This window comes from Myotis brandtii, unplaced genomic scaffold (assembly GCF_000412655.1).
Source record: "Myotis brandtii unplaced genomic scaffold, ASM41265v1 scaffold583, whole genome shotgun sequence".
Lineage (NCBI taxonomy): Eukaryota > Metazoa > Chordata > Mammalia > Chiroptera > Vespertilionidae > Myotis > Myotis brandtii.
The window spans coordinates 108,868-123,479 of record NW_005370191.1 but is presented as its reverse complement, the minus strand read 5'-3'; the positions used below and the strand labels follow the sequence as shown (position 1 = coordinate 123,479).

The 14,612-nt window shown below is 51.3% G+C and overlaps 2 protein-coding genes across 4 annotated transcripts; both read right to left on the bottom strand.

Moving 5' to 3' along the window:
- Positions 1–3,135: 3,135 nt before the first annotated feature.
- Positions 3,136–7,120, bottom strand: MOSPD3 (motile sperm domain containing 3). Of its 3 annotated transcripts, none has more exons than XM_005879101.2 (6): positions 7,026–7,120; positions 6,302–6,569; positions 5,360–5,435; positions 4,687–4,916; positions 3,494–3,658; positions 3,136–3,374 (listed from the first exon to the last, which is right to left on the bottom strand). In XM_005879101.2, the coding sequence occupies exons 2-6, from the start codon at positions 6,504–6,506 to the stop codon at positions 3,343–3,345; spliced, it is 708 nt and encodes a 235-aa protein (XP_005879163.1). In that variant the 5' UTR covers positions 6,507–6,569; positions 7,026–7,120; the 3' UTR covers positions 3,136–3,342. The 3 variants fall into 3 exon arrangements, with proteins under 3 accessions (XP_005879163.1, XP_005879162.1, XP_014405651.1); XM_005879100.2 differs by having other exon boundaries at positions 6,963–7,064; XM_014550165.1 differs by lacking the exons at positions 3,136–3,374; positions 7,026–7,120 and having other exon boundaries at positions 3,518–3,717; positions 6,302–6,743.
- A 1,501-nt stretch (positions 7,121–8,621) lies between these two features.
- On the bottom strand, positions 8,622–14,376 carry PCOLCE (procollagen C-endopeptidase enhancer). The gene is made up of 9 exons (XM_005879098.2): positions 13,698–14,376; positions 12,748–12,856; positions 12,058–12,316; positions 11,098–11,222; positions 10,314–10,450; positions 9,732–10,003; positions 9,406–9,483; positions 9,097–9,267; positions 8,622–8,954 (listed from the first exon to the last, which is right to left on the bottom strand). The coding sequence occupies exons 1-9, from the start codon at positions 13,790–13,792 to the stop codon at positions 8,788–8,790; spliced, it is 1,413 nt and encodes a 470-aa protein (XP_005879160.1). The 5' UTR covers positions 13,793–14,376; the 3' UTR covers positions 8,622–8,787.
- Between the last annotated feature and the right edge of the window lie 236 nt (positions 14,377–14,612).

Genomic DNA, 14,612 nt, shown 5'->3' with positions numbered 1-14,612 from the left:
GGAGGAGGGGGAGGAGGAGGAGAAAGAAGGAGGAGAAGGAGGAGGAAAAGGGGGAGGAGGAGGAGGAGGGGGAGGAGGAGAAAGAAGAAGAAGGAGGAGGAGGAAGAGGAGGAGGAGGAGGAGGAGGAGGAAGAAGAAGGGCGGTTGTCTGAAAGTCAAGGAAAGAGGCTTCAGAGGAAACTAAACCTGCCAACCCCTTGATCTTGGGCTTCCAGCCTCAAGTGTGAAGAATAAATTTCTGTTGTTTAAGCCACCCAGACTATGGCATCCCTGGCAAACTAACACACAGGGAGGTTATCCTGCACTGGGGCAGGGAACAATGTAATCACTAGGGTCCTTATAAAAGGAGGCAGAAAGATCACAGATAGAGATGTAACAGACAGGGATCAGAGCCAGAGAGAGTTGAAAATACTACACTCCTGGCTTTTTTTTTTAAGTGGTTTAAAACAATGATTATTTGTTATTTCCATAACTGGCTTGAAAGATGGAGAAAGGGGCCACAGGCCAAGGAATGCAGATAGCCTCTAAAAGCTAGAAAAGGCAAGTAAACATCTTCCTCTGGTGCCTCCAAAAGGAAGGCAGCCCTGCTGACATCTTGATTTTATCACCAGAAAACGCATTTTGGATTTCAGATTCCCAGAACTGTAAAATTAATTTGTGTTGTTTTTTCAATGTGGTTATTTACTTATTATTTATTTATTTTAGAGAGAGAGGAAAGGAGAGGGAGAGAAACACTGATCGACTGCCTAAACCCAGGCATATGCCCTGACTGGAAAATGAACCTGTGACCTTTCGGTGCACGGGATGACGCTCAACTTACTGAGCCACACCAGCCAGGGCAATTTGCATTGTTTTAAGCCACTAAATTAGTGATAAATTCTTAGAGCAGCTACAGAAAACTAATGCACACACACTACAACTTCTGCAAGTACTGTTTTCTAAAAAAAAAATTTGCTTAAATAAAAAAGTCTATTTCCCAAGTTCCTCCCATTCCTACAGCTGCTGCTTCATAGCTGTATCCCAGAAAGTCTTCCTGATCCCACTGGCAACAAGGCCTTTTCACATCACATACCAGCAGGATCATTAGTATGTGATACCTAAAATGCATTTTGGGGACCTGGGATAGGCAGCCCATATGAATGGTTATCACAGGTAATTTGTTGAGGGATTTGCTGGGCCATGGCAAGAGCCCTCCCATACTTCCTGACACAGGCTATAGAGCCATTCTCTACACACTAGTGGGGCCACACCCTACTGGAGCCAGTTCTGGGTATGGGAGGAACAAGACTTCCTGGTCAGTCGGGCAGCTTCCAAGGCCCTGAAAGTAAAGCTAGAACAACTGATAATCTTCCAGCAGCAGAACAGACTAAGTCTCAACATTATCTTGCTGATTTTTGTCCCTAATCAATAATCTGCCAGTGGTGCTGGATGCCCCTTTCCCTGTCACCCCCTCACCATGCATCTTAAGGAGGGCTTAAAGCCTGCCTTTCAAGGATCCTATTTTTTCACCATGCCTTCATGTCTCTTGAGTGGCTCACTTAAGGTTATATCAGGCAATGCTATTTCTAACATCTTCAGTAACCTTAGTGTTTCTGACCCACAGAAGTTGAAATCAAAGGGAGACAAAATAAAAGAAGATAAAGGGACAAAAAGGCAGATGATTTGGGGGATTGGAAGTATCCAGGCAGCCCTGGCAAGAGGTCCCAATGGCTCAAGATAATGAGACTAGAGCTCTAAAGTAAGTGGTATTTTTTTATTGTTTCTTTTTAGCTTAGGTACGTTGGCATAGGGACAGGATCCTATTTTAAAGGGCTAAAGGGGCTCTTAAGACTCAACTTTCACCAGGGCTGGTGTGGCTCAGTTGGTTGAGTGTAGGGAGCGGCTATAGGGTTAAGCCTTGGACTGACCTGCTGGCAAAGCCACAAACAAGTCCCAGCTTAGAGGGCACAGCCCTCTTAGCATAATTAGGTTTGACCTAATGACACTCCCTAGATCTTATCTGGGTAACTAATGGGCTGTGGGAGGTGCAGCAAGTGCTGTCAAAACAAGTGAAACTCACAAGAACATTATAACTATGGTGACCACTACCTTGTTTACCTCTGGCTATAAAATAAAGCATCAGCTTGCTGTCTGGGTCTCTCTCTGTGGCCTCAGCCAGGCACAGGAAGATCAACCTAGAGTCAGACCCAGCTTATTCTCTTTGCCTGTCTTTTCTACATCCTTCCTGCCCCGGCTCTCTGAACCCTTGACTGTGCTGGCACGGTACACTTGGCTGAGCTGGCCTGGCACAGTTGAGTATTGTCCCATGCACCAAGAGGTTGTGGGTTTGATTCCTGGTCAGGGCACATGCCAGAGTTGCAGGCTTGATGCCCAATAGGGGGCATACAGGAGGCAGCTGACTGATGTTTCTCTCATTGCTCTCTCTCTCTCCCCCTTCTCCCTTCCTCTCTAAAATCATATTTTTTTAAAAATCAACTTTCCCACAGATTATAACTTGGTGCAGCCACTATGCAAAGAGTATGAAGATTCCTAAAAAATAGAGCTCCCATACAGCCCAGCAATACCACTTCTGGGTATTTATCTGGAGAAAACGAAAACAACAATTTGAAAAGATATATGTATCCCTATGTTCATTGTGGCATTCTTTACCATAGCCAAGATATGGAAATAACCTGGGTATCCATCAATAGATGAATGGATAAAAGATGTGACATATACTATATACAAAATGGGATATTACTCCACCATAACAGAATGAAACCTTCCATTTGTGACAACATGGATAGACACAGAAGGCATTGTGCTAAGTGAATAAGTCAAAGACAAACACTGTATTTCATATGTGGAATATAAAAATCAAAACAAATGAATAAACAAAACAGATCCATTAGATATAGAGAAAGGGACAGGGGTGGGGTGGGGTGGGGGGAAGAACCAACTTTCTCAATGTCCTCATTTAGGAGAAACTGAAGCTCACAGAAATGAAAGGACTTGCTTAAGGTCATAGTTTTTTCAGTGCTCCAGAACCAGAACCCAGGACTTAATCCTCACTGGGCATCTTCACTGGCCCAGGTACCTGGATCCCTAGGAATGGGAGCAGGAGGAACTGGAGAAAAAGAAGTATGGAGAAAGGGGCATGTTCCCTACATCTCTCAGTTTAATTTTGCAAATTTTTAAAATTCAACTTGGAAAATGAATACAAATCCCTGGGTATTTTTTGTCAGGGGTGGAGGGAGTGGCAGGAAGAGGAGAGTAGGAGTCGAGGCCAGGTATGAGCATCACAGTGGCCATCTCATGTCCACATCCTGGCCCAGGGAGGGGGGTGGAGGTTGAGCAGGGGGCTCAGGTCCGGATAAAGACCATGGTAAGGAGGCCTGGAGAGGGGAGAAATAAAAAGCAAGAAATGAGTAGCCCTGGAGCTCTGGGAGCCCTCTTCCCAACCCTTACCCCTCTTTCTCTGGGGCTCACATCCCCTCACCACTACTGTGCTCACCCAAAATGTAGGCTGCCACCAACTTTTGTCCCAGGGAGACATGCAGGATTTGGGGCAGCTGGCTACCAAGTTCATCCTGGAGTGGGAGCAGCAGGAAGGCCACCGAGACTATGCCGGTCAGCAAGAACAGGAGGAAGGAGCTGGTGGCCAGTTGTGGGTGGGATTCTGGGAAACAAGGCTTGTCAGAAGCTCCAGACCCAACTCCTCCCCAACCCAAGGTCCTCCTGGGAGGAGGTGAAGACAGAGGTGTATCCACTTTTATTGCCCTTCAGAAGCACACAATGCAAGTGTCCTCTCCTCCCTAAAGCCTCTGTCCCCACAGCCACAAGAAACCCTCTCTCCTCTGGTCCCTCAGCAATTTTCTTCTTCTCTCTTCACTCTGCCTGATTACTGGTTTCTGTGTACTTGTCTGTTAATCAGGGAACTCCTTTTCCCAGACCCAGCATACAACTTGGTGTGGCATAATTGCTAAGTACAGGTTTCTTATGGAACTGAACTGAGCTGGCATATAATAGAAAGTATTGAAGTTAAAGTTAAGGAAGAATTTTCCCATCTAAGTATGGAAGCCAGAAACCAGGTACACTGCAAAATAGGTTTTTCCCTAATCCTATATAATAAAAGCCTAATATGCTAAGTGTCTGGTCAGCCCTTCAACCAATCAAAGTGTAATATGCTAATGATATGCTAAGGCCGCTCAACTGCTCATTATGATATACACTGACCACCAGGGGGCAGACGCTCCGACCTGTAGGTTAGCTTGCTGCTGGGGTCCGGTCCATTGGGATTGGGATTGAGCAAGATGGGCCGGACATGCCCTGGAGCCCTCCTGTGGTCACTCCCCAGCTGGCAAACCTCCCGCGTCCCTCCCTGGACCTGATCCCCGGACCCGATTGTGCACCGGTGGGGTCCCTCAGCCTGGCCTGCGCCCTCTCGCAATCCAGGACCGCTCGGGCAATGTCAGAGAGCCAGTTTCGGCCCGATCCTGCAGGGATCAGGCTGAGGGACCCCACTGGTGCACGAATTCATGCACCACGCCTATAGTGTAATATAAAATCTCAACTCCTAGGAACATTTTCACAAAAAGCCAATAAACTAAACCTGAAGACCTCTGCAACTCCAACCAAGCTCATCTCTAGAGTAATGCTAGGTCTTCCCTCCCTACAGAACTCAAAAATTCCCATCCTCCAACTCACTTTCAGGGAGGTGTCTGGTCGTGGGTGGTGCTGTCCAGGAAGGAGGCCCTGGGTGTGGCGTTGAGTCAGGCTGTCCCTGAAGTTCAAGGGGGTATGCTGGGGCCCTCAAAACCGAGGTGATGTCCTTGCGCCCCAACACTCGGCCCTCAGCTCCCTCCTCAAACAGCTCAATGCGGAAGCGGTCCTGGACATCATAATGGCTGGCAATGGGGGCCACATGGCGAATCACACTGGTCCCAGGATGGAAGAGAGGCTCATTGAGAGGAAGTGAGTGACAGGCAATGATGCAAGTGGATCCAGGCCCCACCCTCCCAGGAAACTTTCCCATTGGGTTACGGGCAGAGGGTTGGGAAAAAAGTTGAAAAGGACCAGGTCTGAGACCTCAGACCAGGAATTGGGAATCATTCTTCTGCTACGGGCCATTTGGATATTTATAACATCATTAGCTTAATATAATTCACTTAATATAAATTTATGTTGCTGTGAAAAAAGCTCCTAGATTTATTGAATTTTGAGTCCCGCCTGTAGTTGCCTTGGCAGGGACAGACCAAATGATTTTGCAGCCCTTATACTGCCCTCGGGCTGGACACTTCCCACCCCAGCCTCAGACCATGGCTCAGTTACTCAGAGAAAGGTAGCAGCAACCTCTGGCTTCTCCACCCTCCCAACTTACATGTCAATGCAGGAATGAGGCTTCACATATCCTTCTGCGTCAAACACTGTGTACTTGTCAGGTGCTGTGCACAGGACTGGGGGATACAAGCACAGAGAGACTGACTCTTACCTCTGAGACCCTACACAAACCTGTCCCACTAAGGGACAATAGAGTCCCCCTGGCCTTCTACCCCCAGGACTAGACATGACTCTTCTAGTCCACCAAGGCTGGACATCTGACCGTGTGGACGAAAAGGGGCCACATACTAACCTGCCAAGATCAGGGGAGGCCTACTTGGCGGCCTTGCAAATTCAGAAACCTAAAGTAAGTTAGGTTTGAAGTTAAAACTTTTTAACTAAAAGCCGTTAGGGCAGGAAGTCATGTGCTAGGTTAAAATCTTCCCTGACAAAAGTCAATCTTTACCTTAACTAAGCTTGTCTATTGTCTTTTGCATCTAAGATAACATTCCTTTGGAGTATCAGGATAACTCCCCTTTTTCCAGATCCCTCAGGGCAGAACCAGTATACCAGGGTTGAGACCATAAATCCTCATTGTTATTGTTAACATGTTAAATATTCACTGTTAACTATCCTGTACCCACCTATGTAAAAGATCTATGTGTCTATCATTTTACTTTTCATCCAATCCCAGAGGTTTCCCCGATTTGCTTTCTCCCACCTCCCTAATCTATCACCAGTGGATATCATGTAACCCACTAGCGTCTTCTCTTTAAATTATAATGTATAAAATAAGATGCAAAACTGCCATTTTCTAGAGCATTCTCTCAATCCGTTGAGATTGTTGTTTCCCAGCAATTGTCCACAGTTTGGCTCAAATAAACTCACAAAAATCCTCTATAGGTGTGCATGTTCTTTACGTTGACACCCCCCCCCCCCCACACACACACAATGTCCTGCCACCAGCCCCCAGACCTCTAGCATGAGGCGCCCATCCCTTCACCTCGGAAGCGAAGCGCGGCTCCCGTGGGGTTATAGAGGGTCAGCAGCTGCCTGGGTCCGCTCCGTTGGTCCGCCCTGAACACTAAATCAGGGGGAAAGACGAGGACCGGGACGACAGGTCCCGAGGGAGGAGGGGCACCCCGGGACCCCCGCCCCGGCGCCCCGGGACCCACCAGCTCCTGGTCCTGGGGCGCCCCGCGGCGCATGCAGCCTCTAGGCAGTGGGACATCCGAGGGCTGAGCTCGGGGGACAGGGCCTGGAATCTAGAGCTGGGAGACGAGAGGGGCAAAAGGGAACGGACGAGATTGTGGGGCCGGCCTGCACTGAAGCCAGCGCCACCACCGCCTCAGAACTCGACGAGATGAGGGTCCCGCAGACCAGAACCAGCTTCCGAACCCTCGGCTTTTCCAGCTCTGCCCGGTCCCTCTAGGCCCCGCCTCCAAGCCCCACCTCGATGGTCACGCCCACCCGGTAAACCCGGCCCCTTGCGGCTCCCAAGCCCGGGCCGGGACTCCAGACCTCCCGAAGCCCCGCTCCACTAGGCCCCGCCCCTTCCGGGCGTCCGGGATTCCGCCCCGGCTTGGGCCAGACTCCGCCTGCCCCGGGGTCTCCTCCGGAGCTGCTCTTCCCGCTTGCCCCGCAGAGACCTGTATCTGTGGTACCTGTGCCTCCGACCCCTCCCTGAGACCGGGCCGCGCTTCTTTGGGCTTCGCTACGATGCTCACCTTCTGGTCACAGCACCTGTCAATCAATGTGTGAGCCGACCGTGGCTGCCACTTGCCCCCGAGGCCGTTTGGGTATTTCCGCCACACGGCTTCTGTCATTGGCCAGGGCGGGTTCGTTTCCGCCATACGTACACGCCGATTGGTGCGTTTACAGAGGAGCTTGACTAGGTCCCGGTGACGGAAAATTACGTCTCTGTCTAGAATACTAGCCCTGCAGTTACTCTGGGAGACCCGGGCGGCCTTTGTTCCTGCCTCCGCACTCTGAGACCGTCAGATCGCTAGAATCCCACAAAGAAGCCCTCTTTCTCCACGTCAATCCCAGGCTCTCCCGGAAGCCTCTGCGGCAACCACAGCCGTTTCCTGCAGTTGGAGGTTGCTCCCAGTTGGACTCAAGTCTCAGTCCTGGGTTCCGCTCCTGATTCTCTCCTTTCTGCACGGGATTCGGAAATCACATTTACATAGGAATTAAGATTTACCAACCCTGCCACTTACATTATTATTATTATTATTGCCACATCCATTACCATTCCATATATTCACCTCTTACAAACAAGGAAAGCTCAGCAAGGTGGACAGTCTTCCCCAGGCCACCCAGTTAGCAGTGGAGCAAAAACAGTGGATCTGATCCAAAAGCCTTCCCTGAGCACTCCATATAATGTAGAATCCCCGTCTGTCCTCTTAATCATGTTTTCCTCATAGCACGCATAGAGCTACTTGTCCTTATGTTTATTTTACCATTTATCTCTGTTCCACAAAAGCAGGGACTTTGTTTTGTTGTACCGTTGGTGCCTAAAACAGTGCCTGCAATTTATTTTGTTTTTATTTATTGATTTGAGAGAGAGAAACATCGATTTTTTGATAGACACTTATTTATGCATTCAGTGGTTGATTCTTGTATGTGCCCTGACTAGGGATCAAACCTGCAACCTTGGCATACTGGAGGACGTTCTAACCAACTGAGTCACCCGGCCAAGGCTAATGCCTGCCATTTGGAATGAACAAATGACTGACTAGAATGAACTTTGAGCTGAGATCTAATTGAGAATTCCAGGTAGAGGGAATAACACAGGCAAAGCCAGTGTACTAGAAATAGTCATAGAGCCAGTGTGACTGGAGTGATCTTAAGGAAGACAATAATTGAAGATGAGAGTAAGGGGGATGAAGGATGCCTTTGAGTCCACAGTAGGACTTTGGATTTTATTTTGAGACTGATGGAAAACTGTAGGAGAGTATTTAAATGTTCTTTTTAACAGCCTTGAGATATCTTTGACATAAAACTGTATATATTTAAGGTCTACAACTTGATGGTTTGTATACATTGTGAAAAGATTACCACAATCAAACTCATTAATATATCCATCATCTCTAAAGACAGGGTGTCCGTAAAAATGTATACACACTTTATAAGCTGATAGCTCAGTTTTAAAAATGAAATGTATTTTAATAAACACTGCCTTTATAATTATTCAAAGTGTGTATATACATTTATGGGGAGACACACTATGGTTACCATTGTGTGTGTGTTTGCATGTGTGTGGAGAATATGGGGAGTTTTTAGCAAAGGGGTGACAAGATCCAACTTGGTTTCTTAAAAGATTCTGTAAAATAAATGTCTGTTGAGTTTATTGAATGAATGAAAAGAAATTCCCAAGATGGGCACCAAAACCATAAAAATGGATATGTGATCCCTTCCTCAGTCAAGGAATATTTATTTGGATAAAAAATGGATCCCTAGGGCCAATGGCCAAGGCTGTCCTGGATTTCAGGCCTGGGACCTAGCAGCCCGAACAGGCTGGGAGGGGCACCTCCTCTTGCTGAGATTGGTGAGGATCTGATCCTGGTTGGGCCGGTAGAGGACCACAAAGCTATCTGGAGGAAGGATAGGACCTCTGTTCTCTTCCACCTGGCCCATCAGCAGATAACTGGCTCCTGGGAGAGGGAAGGGAGAGATTGAGAGCTCATGTTATATACCTTAAAGATGTGCCTCCTCGTCTGAGCCCCTTATATTCTACTACCTCTATCATTTCCATGAAGCCAAGTACCCTTCTCCTCTACCCCACATCCCTATTACCTTTCTTCATGGGGGGACACTGCTTGCAAGGCACATAAAACTTCAAGGAGGTATCAGTGGGTGCAGAGGGCAGGTCCAGGCCTCCAGCTTTGTAAACACCAATGAGACTGACAGTGACAGTAAGGCCCTCTCCTGGGCCCCGAACCATGGACTTCACTGTTGCCGTCACCACTGTGGGAGAGTGAGGGTGAGAGGTGAGGAGACAGGAGGCTAGGGCAAGGCTAGAACCAAAAGGGGGAGGGTACTTTGGGGACAGGCGGGAAAGTTAGGAGATCTGGAAGAGCAGAGCATGTGAATGAGGCTTCTTACCCAGATTGCTGGTACAGAAGTTGCTCTGCAAGGTGCCTGTCCGCCGGCACTGTTTTGGGCAGGTGACACTGGGTGCATCTAGGAGGAAGAGGGGGACATTTTTTGTGGAAGGTGACCTACCTAGCAGGTGGAAAGGACTATTTTCCCCATAACAGCCTCATTGATTTGAACTTGTTCAAAGTTCTATCCAGCTTTGGGTCTCAGTACCCAGTGCCAACCATTATTAGCACAGAGGTGGCACCAGTGAGTGTTGTATGAATGAATGAATGAGCAAGCCCAGGAATGAACTCCATCTACATCCTCTTCCTCCCCATTCTCAGACTCACTAGGGCCCACAGGGGTTGCCTGGACCTCAGGCGTGGCTTTTGGTTTCTCCGCAGGTGGGGGTTCCGGCTTGACTTTGGGCGGGGTTCCTGGCTTGGGGCCCGGGCCAAGGAGCGGGGGACCTGGCCGGGCATCCTCTCCCGGGCTCTGAGCTGGCCCTTCTTTGGCGGCACCCCGCGGCAAGGTCCTGTAGGAGGCTGAGAATCCATCGGCAGTGACGCTAAGGTCCGAGACGAACTGGACGAGGAGCTCATTTCCTTCGGAGGAGATGGGACTGCAGGCGGCAGCAGGGCATTGTGGGAGGTGTCAAGAGGGCCTGCACCCCACCTTTACCCAGGCGCCCACCCCCAAGTTGGCTACATTAGCTTCACGACTTCTTAGGCCCCAATCGCCTCTGTATCCAAAGTCCACAGGACTGATGCAGGGACTAGTACCCTACTTGCTCCACCCACCGGTTTGGAGCTCGTGGTTTCAGATCCCGCCTCTTCAGCTAAGGCCCTCCCATCTCAACAGCAGCCAGCGGTCAGACTCCTGGGGAGGCGGAGAAACCCTGACCTGCACCCACCCAGGTCCTGTCCTCTCACCCCGGGGCGGTGTCTCCGCAGAACTTCCCCAGCCTCTTGGCGTCGTCACTCACGGCTCCATTGAACACACTGACCGAGTCATAGCGGCAGTAGGTGTCCGGCTCCACGTCAAACTTCCCGAAGGTCAGCGAGATCACCTGATGGCAGGGCACAGGGCAGAGGCTGCTTGGCACCTCTCACTTCCTCTGGGGATGTTTACAGCAGCCTCCTCTCACCTCCCGTGTCCCCTTGCACCCTCCTCTTTATGTATTCATACCACAGCTCAGAGGATTACATACACAGGAATCCTGAAGTGGTGTCCTCCGCCATGGTGGGCAAGGTCAAGTCCAGGCTCATTCTCAAGGAATAGACCCAAAACCCACCTCCTCCACCTCCCCCACCACCTCCCCCATCTCCACCACCTCACCATCACCACACACACACACACACACACACACACACACACACACACACACACATACCACCAAGTTTAATAGACCCAAAACCCACCTCCTCCACCTCCCCCACCACCTCCCCCATCTCCACCACCTCACCACCACCACACACACACACACACACACACACACACACCAAGTTTATCAGCATCAGATACCTCACTGATCACAGGTATAATTTTACATTTTTGTTTGCATGCAAGCAGGTTGGGTCTGTTTTGCTTCCCAGCAGCGCAAGCGCAGTGCTTAGGACATAGTAGATGTTCAATAAGTCTTTGCTAGCTGCACGCTGGAGGACACTGCTCAGGTCCAGAGGGCAGCCCCCCGCTCCCTGGAAAGGGGGTCGGTACCTGGTTTGGGGGCGCGATGATGTGCCAGGAACAGCTGATACCCGGGGGGTAATCAGACTCGGGCCAGTTGGGCGTGGTCAGTGTTCCCTGGGCCTTTTCCAGTCGCCCCCCACAAAATTGGTGCTCTGGGGAGGGGAGAGAGGAGTGGGGTGGGAGTAGTGGAGACCCTCGGTCAGCTTGGGAAAAGCTCTAGGCTGGGGGCTCGTGCAGGAAGGTCGGATGTCGGGGTCTCAGGATGAGGGGCGAGAAGAGGGGAAGGAAACGGTGGGTAGGTTAGCAGAGGAAGAGCAAGGCGCAGGACCTCCGGGCACCCAGGCAGGTGGTGGAAGGGGGAGGAGGAATTGGTTGGACACGCCCCTTATTGCCCCTCCCCCTGACCCGCTGCCTCACCGTTCCTCTTCCCCTGTTAGATCCCATCTCCTCTACCCGGCACAGAAGTCCCCTTTGCAGGCTCGAAAGTCCCCACGCTGTGAGGGTCCCTTCAAATTGGGGCATAAGCCCCTTTGGGAGGCCTTAAATATTTTAGGGGAGACTTCTGCCGCCAGGAGGAGGTGATGGGACTGCAATCGGGAGCCCCGGGCTGGGTGTAGGGGGCTCTGGGTCGGAGGAACCTGGTCTCCCTTCCCAGGGGGGCCCCCTCACGCCAGTCAGAGGGAGCCCGATTGCGGACGGGGGCGGGCAGTTACTCACCGTCCCAGTAACCCCAGGCCGCCCATTCCACCCGCGGGTCGGTGACCCATTTCCGCCTCGCGCCTGGGGTGGGGCCTGGAAGAGGGGGGTGGCGGGAGCGGGAGAGGGGAGAGAAGATGGGGAGGAAGGACTGGAGGGGCAGTTAGTGAGGAAAAAGGGAAAGGGAGGCAATGGGGACCTAGGATCTTGGGGTGAAGGTTAAGACTGAGGGCAGGGCCTTGCCAGGGTGGGACCAGGAGAAGGGGAAGGAGAAGGTGAGGGACGTCTCACCAGTGCTCGAGGTGGCCCGCCCGCTGTACCAGAGCAGGAAGCCTCGTCCTCCTGTACCCTCATCCGCTGTCATCTTCAGGGTCACCTGGTTGCCCGGGGCCACTATGGGTGCTGGCCGGAAGGTCCCACAGAAGCGTCCGAGCCGCTGGCCCGAGGTTCCAGACCCAGCAAAGACCTCCAGAGCATCATAACGGCAGGCAGGGTGTAGCTCCAGGTCAAAAACTCGGAAGGAGAGGGACACAGTCTGGCCTTCAGGGACCTGATTGCAGAGACAGGGGCGGGGACCTACAAAGTCAGGTCATACACAACCCAGGCAGAGGGTACTTCCCTTTCCCCGAGCATTTCCTAGAGAAACTTGGGCCTGAACATGAAGGAACCCCAACAGGGTGCAGAGCAGAGGGCCTGGGCTCTGCATCAGGCTTGTGGCTTATGCAGGGGACCAGACTTGAGGTCTATGGAGAGATTCACAGGGGGCAGGAATGGAGTTAGGAATGGAGCAGCAGGCTTTGAATTAAGGGCTGAGTGAGGACACTTGCCACGTATTATTGTGAACACTGATGGATCCATGACCAGAGGGGAGGGGTCTTGGACTTCCCCAGGGAGTAATAGTGCTGGGGGAGGGCCTTTGACTGCCTGGACCCAAGCCTTGGAGACTTTGACAAGGGGTAGTGACCAGAGGGGCCTTCTCACCGTTATTGTCCAGATGCACTCCTTATTCGGTGGGTAGAGGTTGGGAAAACTCTCACTTGCCACGTAACCTGATTCCCCAGTCACATCCCCTCCACACAGGAACACAGGTCTGGAGGACAGAAGAGGGGTCAGCCATGGGTGGGGGAGTAGTGGACAGACTGGGATGCGGTAATGAGGATAGGAAAGCCTGAGGATGAGGGAGAAAGGCCTAAGGGATCTGGGATGGCCTCAGCCAGCCAAGATGAAATTGAGGTGGGAAATACTATAGTAGAGGATCAGGAAAAAGTAGGGCCAGCAACTTAGCTATGCCTCCAACTCCCAGTCCCCACCCCCAACACAACAGGAATTCCCGGAATCCTCCTCAGCCCCCCTTCTTACTCTCCCCCCTTTGCACTGCCAGGCAGTCCACAGCAGCTGCCTAACTACTTCCAGATGTAGACACAGCCACGCCACGAGGCTGTGCGGGGGAGGGGGCGGGGAGTTGAGTGAGAAGCAGCAGCGATGGCCCTCAAATTGAACCTGGAGACCAGGCTCCCTGACTTCTCAACCTTTTCTTTGCTTCTGTTGCAGCTAAACTACTTGAGTATCTGACCTCAAGTCTCCCACTTGCTGCCCCGCTTTCCCCCATAATTTCTAATTGCCTTCCTGGGATCCAGATGTCCAGGTATCAAGCAAGTTCAAGGTCTTGGCTTTCTCAGGTCCCATGGAGTGAATGGGGAGATTTAGAAGGAAGAGGACAAAGGTTGAGGAAATGGGGAGCAGTGGTGACCTACAGGAGACAGTGGTCTTGTAGCAGGGAGGATAGACTTGGGGACCAGAGAAGAGTAGAAACTGGGAGATCTTGGGGGTAATGTGTTAGAAAAAGAATCCACAAGATCCACAGGCATAATCCTTCAGGAATTGGCTTTTGAAGCCCACTTAAGCTAACTAGAAGGTGCCAAGAGACCTACCTGGTATAGTTGGGGGTCTGGCCCTGGGCAAAAGGCAGCAGGGTCCAGGCAGGGAGGAGGAGCCCCAAGAGGGAGGCTGTGGCAGCAGGCTGCATGGCTGAGGGGAGAGGCGCTGGGGTCCTCAAGGCAGAGGCAGCAACCGAGTTTAGCAGCAGAAGCAGCAACAGCAGCGGCGGCAGCGGCAGCTGCAGCAGGGATAATTGGTGCCAGATGAGGCAGCCTCGGATGTGTGGGCGTGGGGACTGGCCAGTGGGGAGGGCGGTGGGGAAGGCGGGACAGGGAGAGAGGAACCCGGACAGTGGTGAGTCCAGGGGCCTCTCGAGGTAGAGGACACATAAATATTGACCTAAGTGGTGGGAGGAGCAATGAAAGGCTGAGGGAGCATCAGGACCTCAGCCATAACCTAGGCATCAAGTAATGTCATCTGGAAGCCCGTTCTGTCCAGTGCCCAAGCATCTTGTGAACAGAGCCTCTGGTCCTTCCCCAGGACTCTCCAGCCCACTCACGATCCTCTCCATTGCTGCTTCCTTAGCACCCAGAGAAAGTCCTTTCCTGGACTCCCAACCTTTAAGCATTCACCCCTTCCTGACCATACCTGCTCCAACTTACTTTCTGCTTCAAATTTCCACTATCTTCTATCCCCAGGCCAGACTAGGCCAAGAAGAAAAGAATTCTGCTCACCCATTTTCTCCAAATTATCTGGAGGTACAGGAATGGGGCAGGGAGGCATGGCATGTGGATAAAGGGAGTGTCTCCCTTCTGCAGGAAGAGGAGGATAGAGTAAAAAGTAGGGGAAAAGGACATGTAAGATCAGATCTGGAGGTAAACAGAAAGCAGAGAGGAGGGAGGTTGACTTCACAGGGATGAAGGAAAAGGGATAGAAAACTGTCACAAGTCAGAAATGACTTCTTCAGA

What these genes read in the sequence shown, in the direction of transcription:
- MOSPD3 (XM_005879101.2), bottom strand. Translation starts at nt 6,506, where the DNA reads ATGCGCCGCGGGGCGCCCCAGGACCAGGAGCTGGTGGGTCCCGGGGCG. An exon ending in GACCAGACACCTCCCTGAAA is followed by an intron (nt 3,659 to 4,686) that starts GTGAGTTGGAGG and finishes CTTGTTTCCCAG; the next exon opens with AATCCCACCCACAACTGGCC. An exon ending in GGTGGCAGCCTACATTTTGG is followed by an intron (nt 3,375 to 3,493) that starts GTGAGCACAGTA and finishes TCCCCTCTCCAG; the next exon opens with GCCTCCTTACCATGGTCTTT.
- PCOLCE (XM_005879098.2), bottom strand. Translation starts at nt 13,792, where the DNA reads ATGCAGCCTGCTGCCACAGCCTCCCTCTTGGGGCTCCTCCTCCCTGCC. An exon ending in TCATCGCGCCCCCAAACCAG is followed by an intron (nt 10,451 to 11,097) that starts GTACCGACCCCC and finishes CCCTGCCATCAG; the next exon opens with GTGATCTCGCTGACCTTCGG. An exon ending in CTTCTGTACCAGCAATCTGG is followed by an intron (nt 9,268 to 9,405) that starts GTAAGAAGCCTC and finishes ACTCTCCCACAG; the next exon opens with TGGTGACGGCAACAGTGAAG.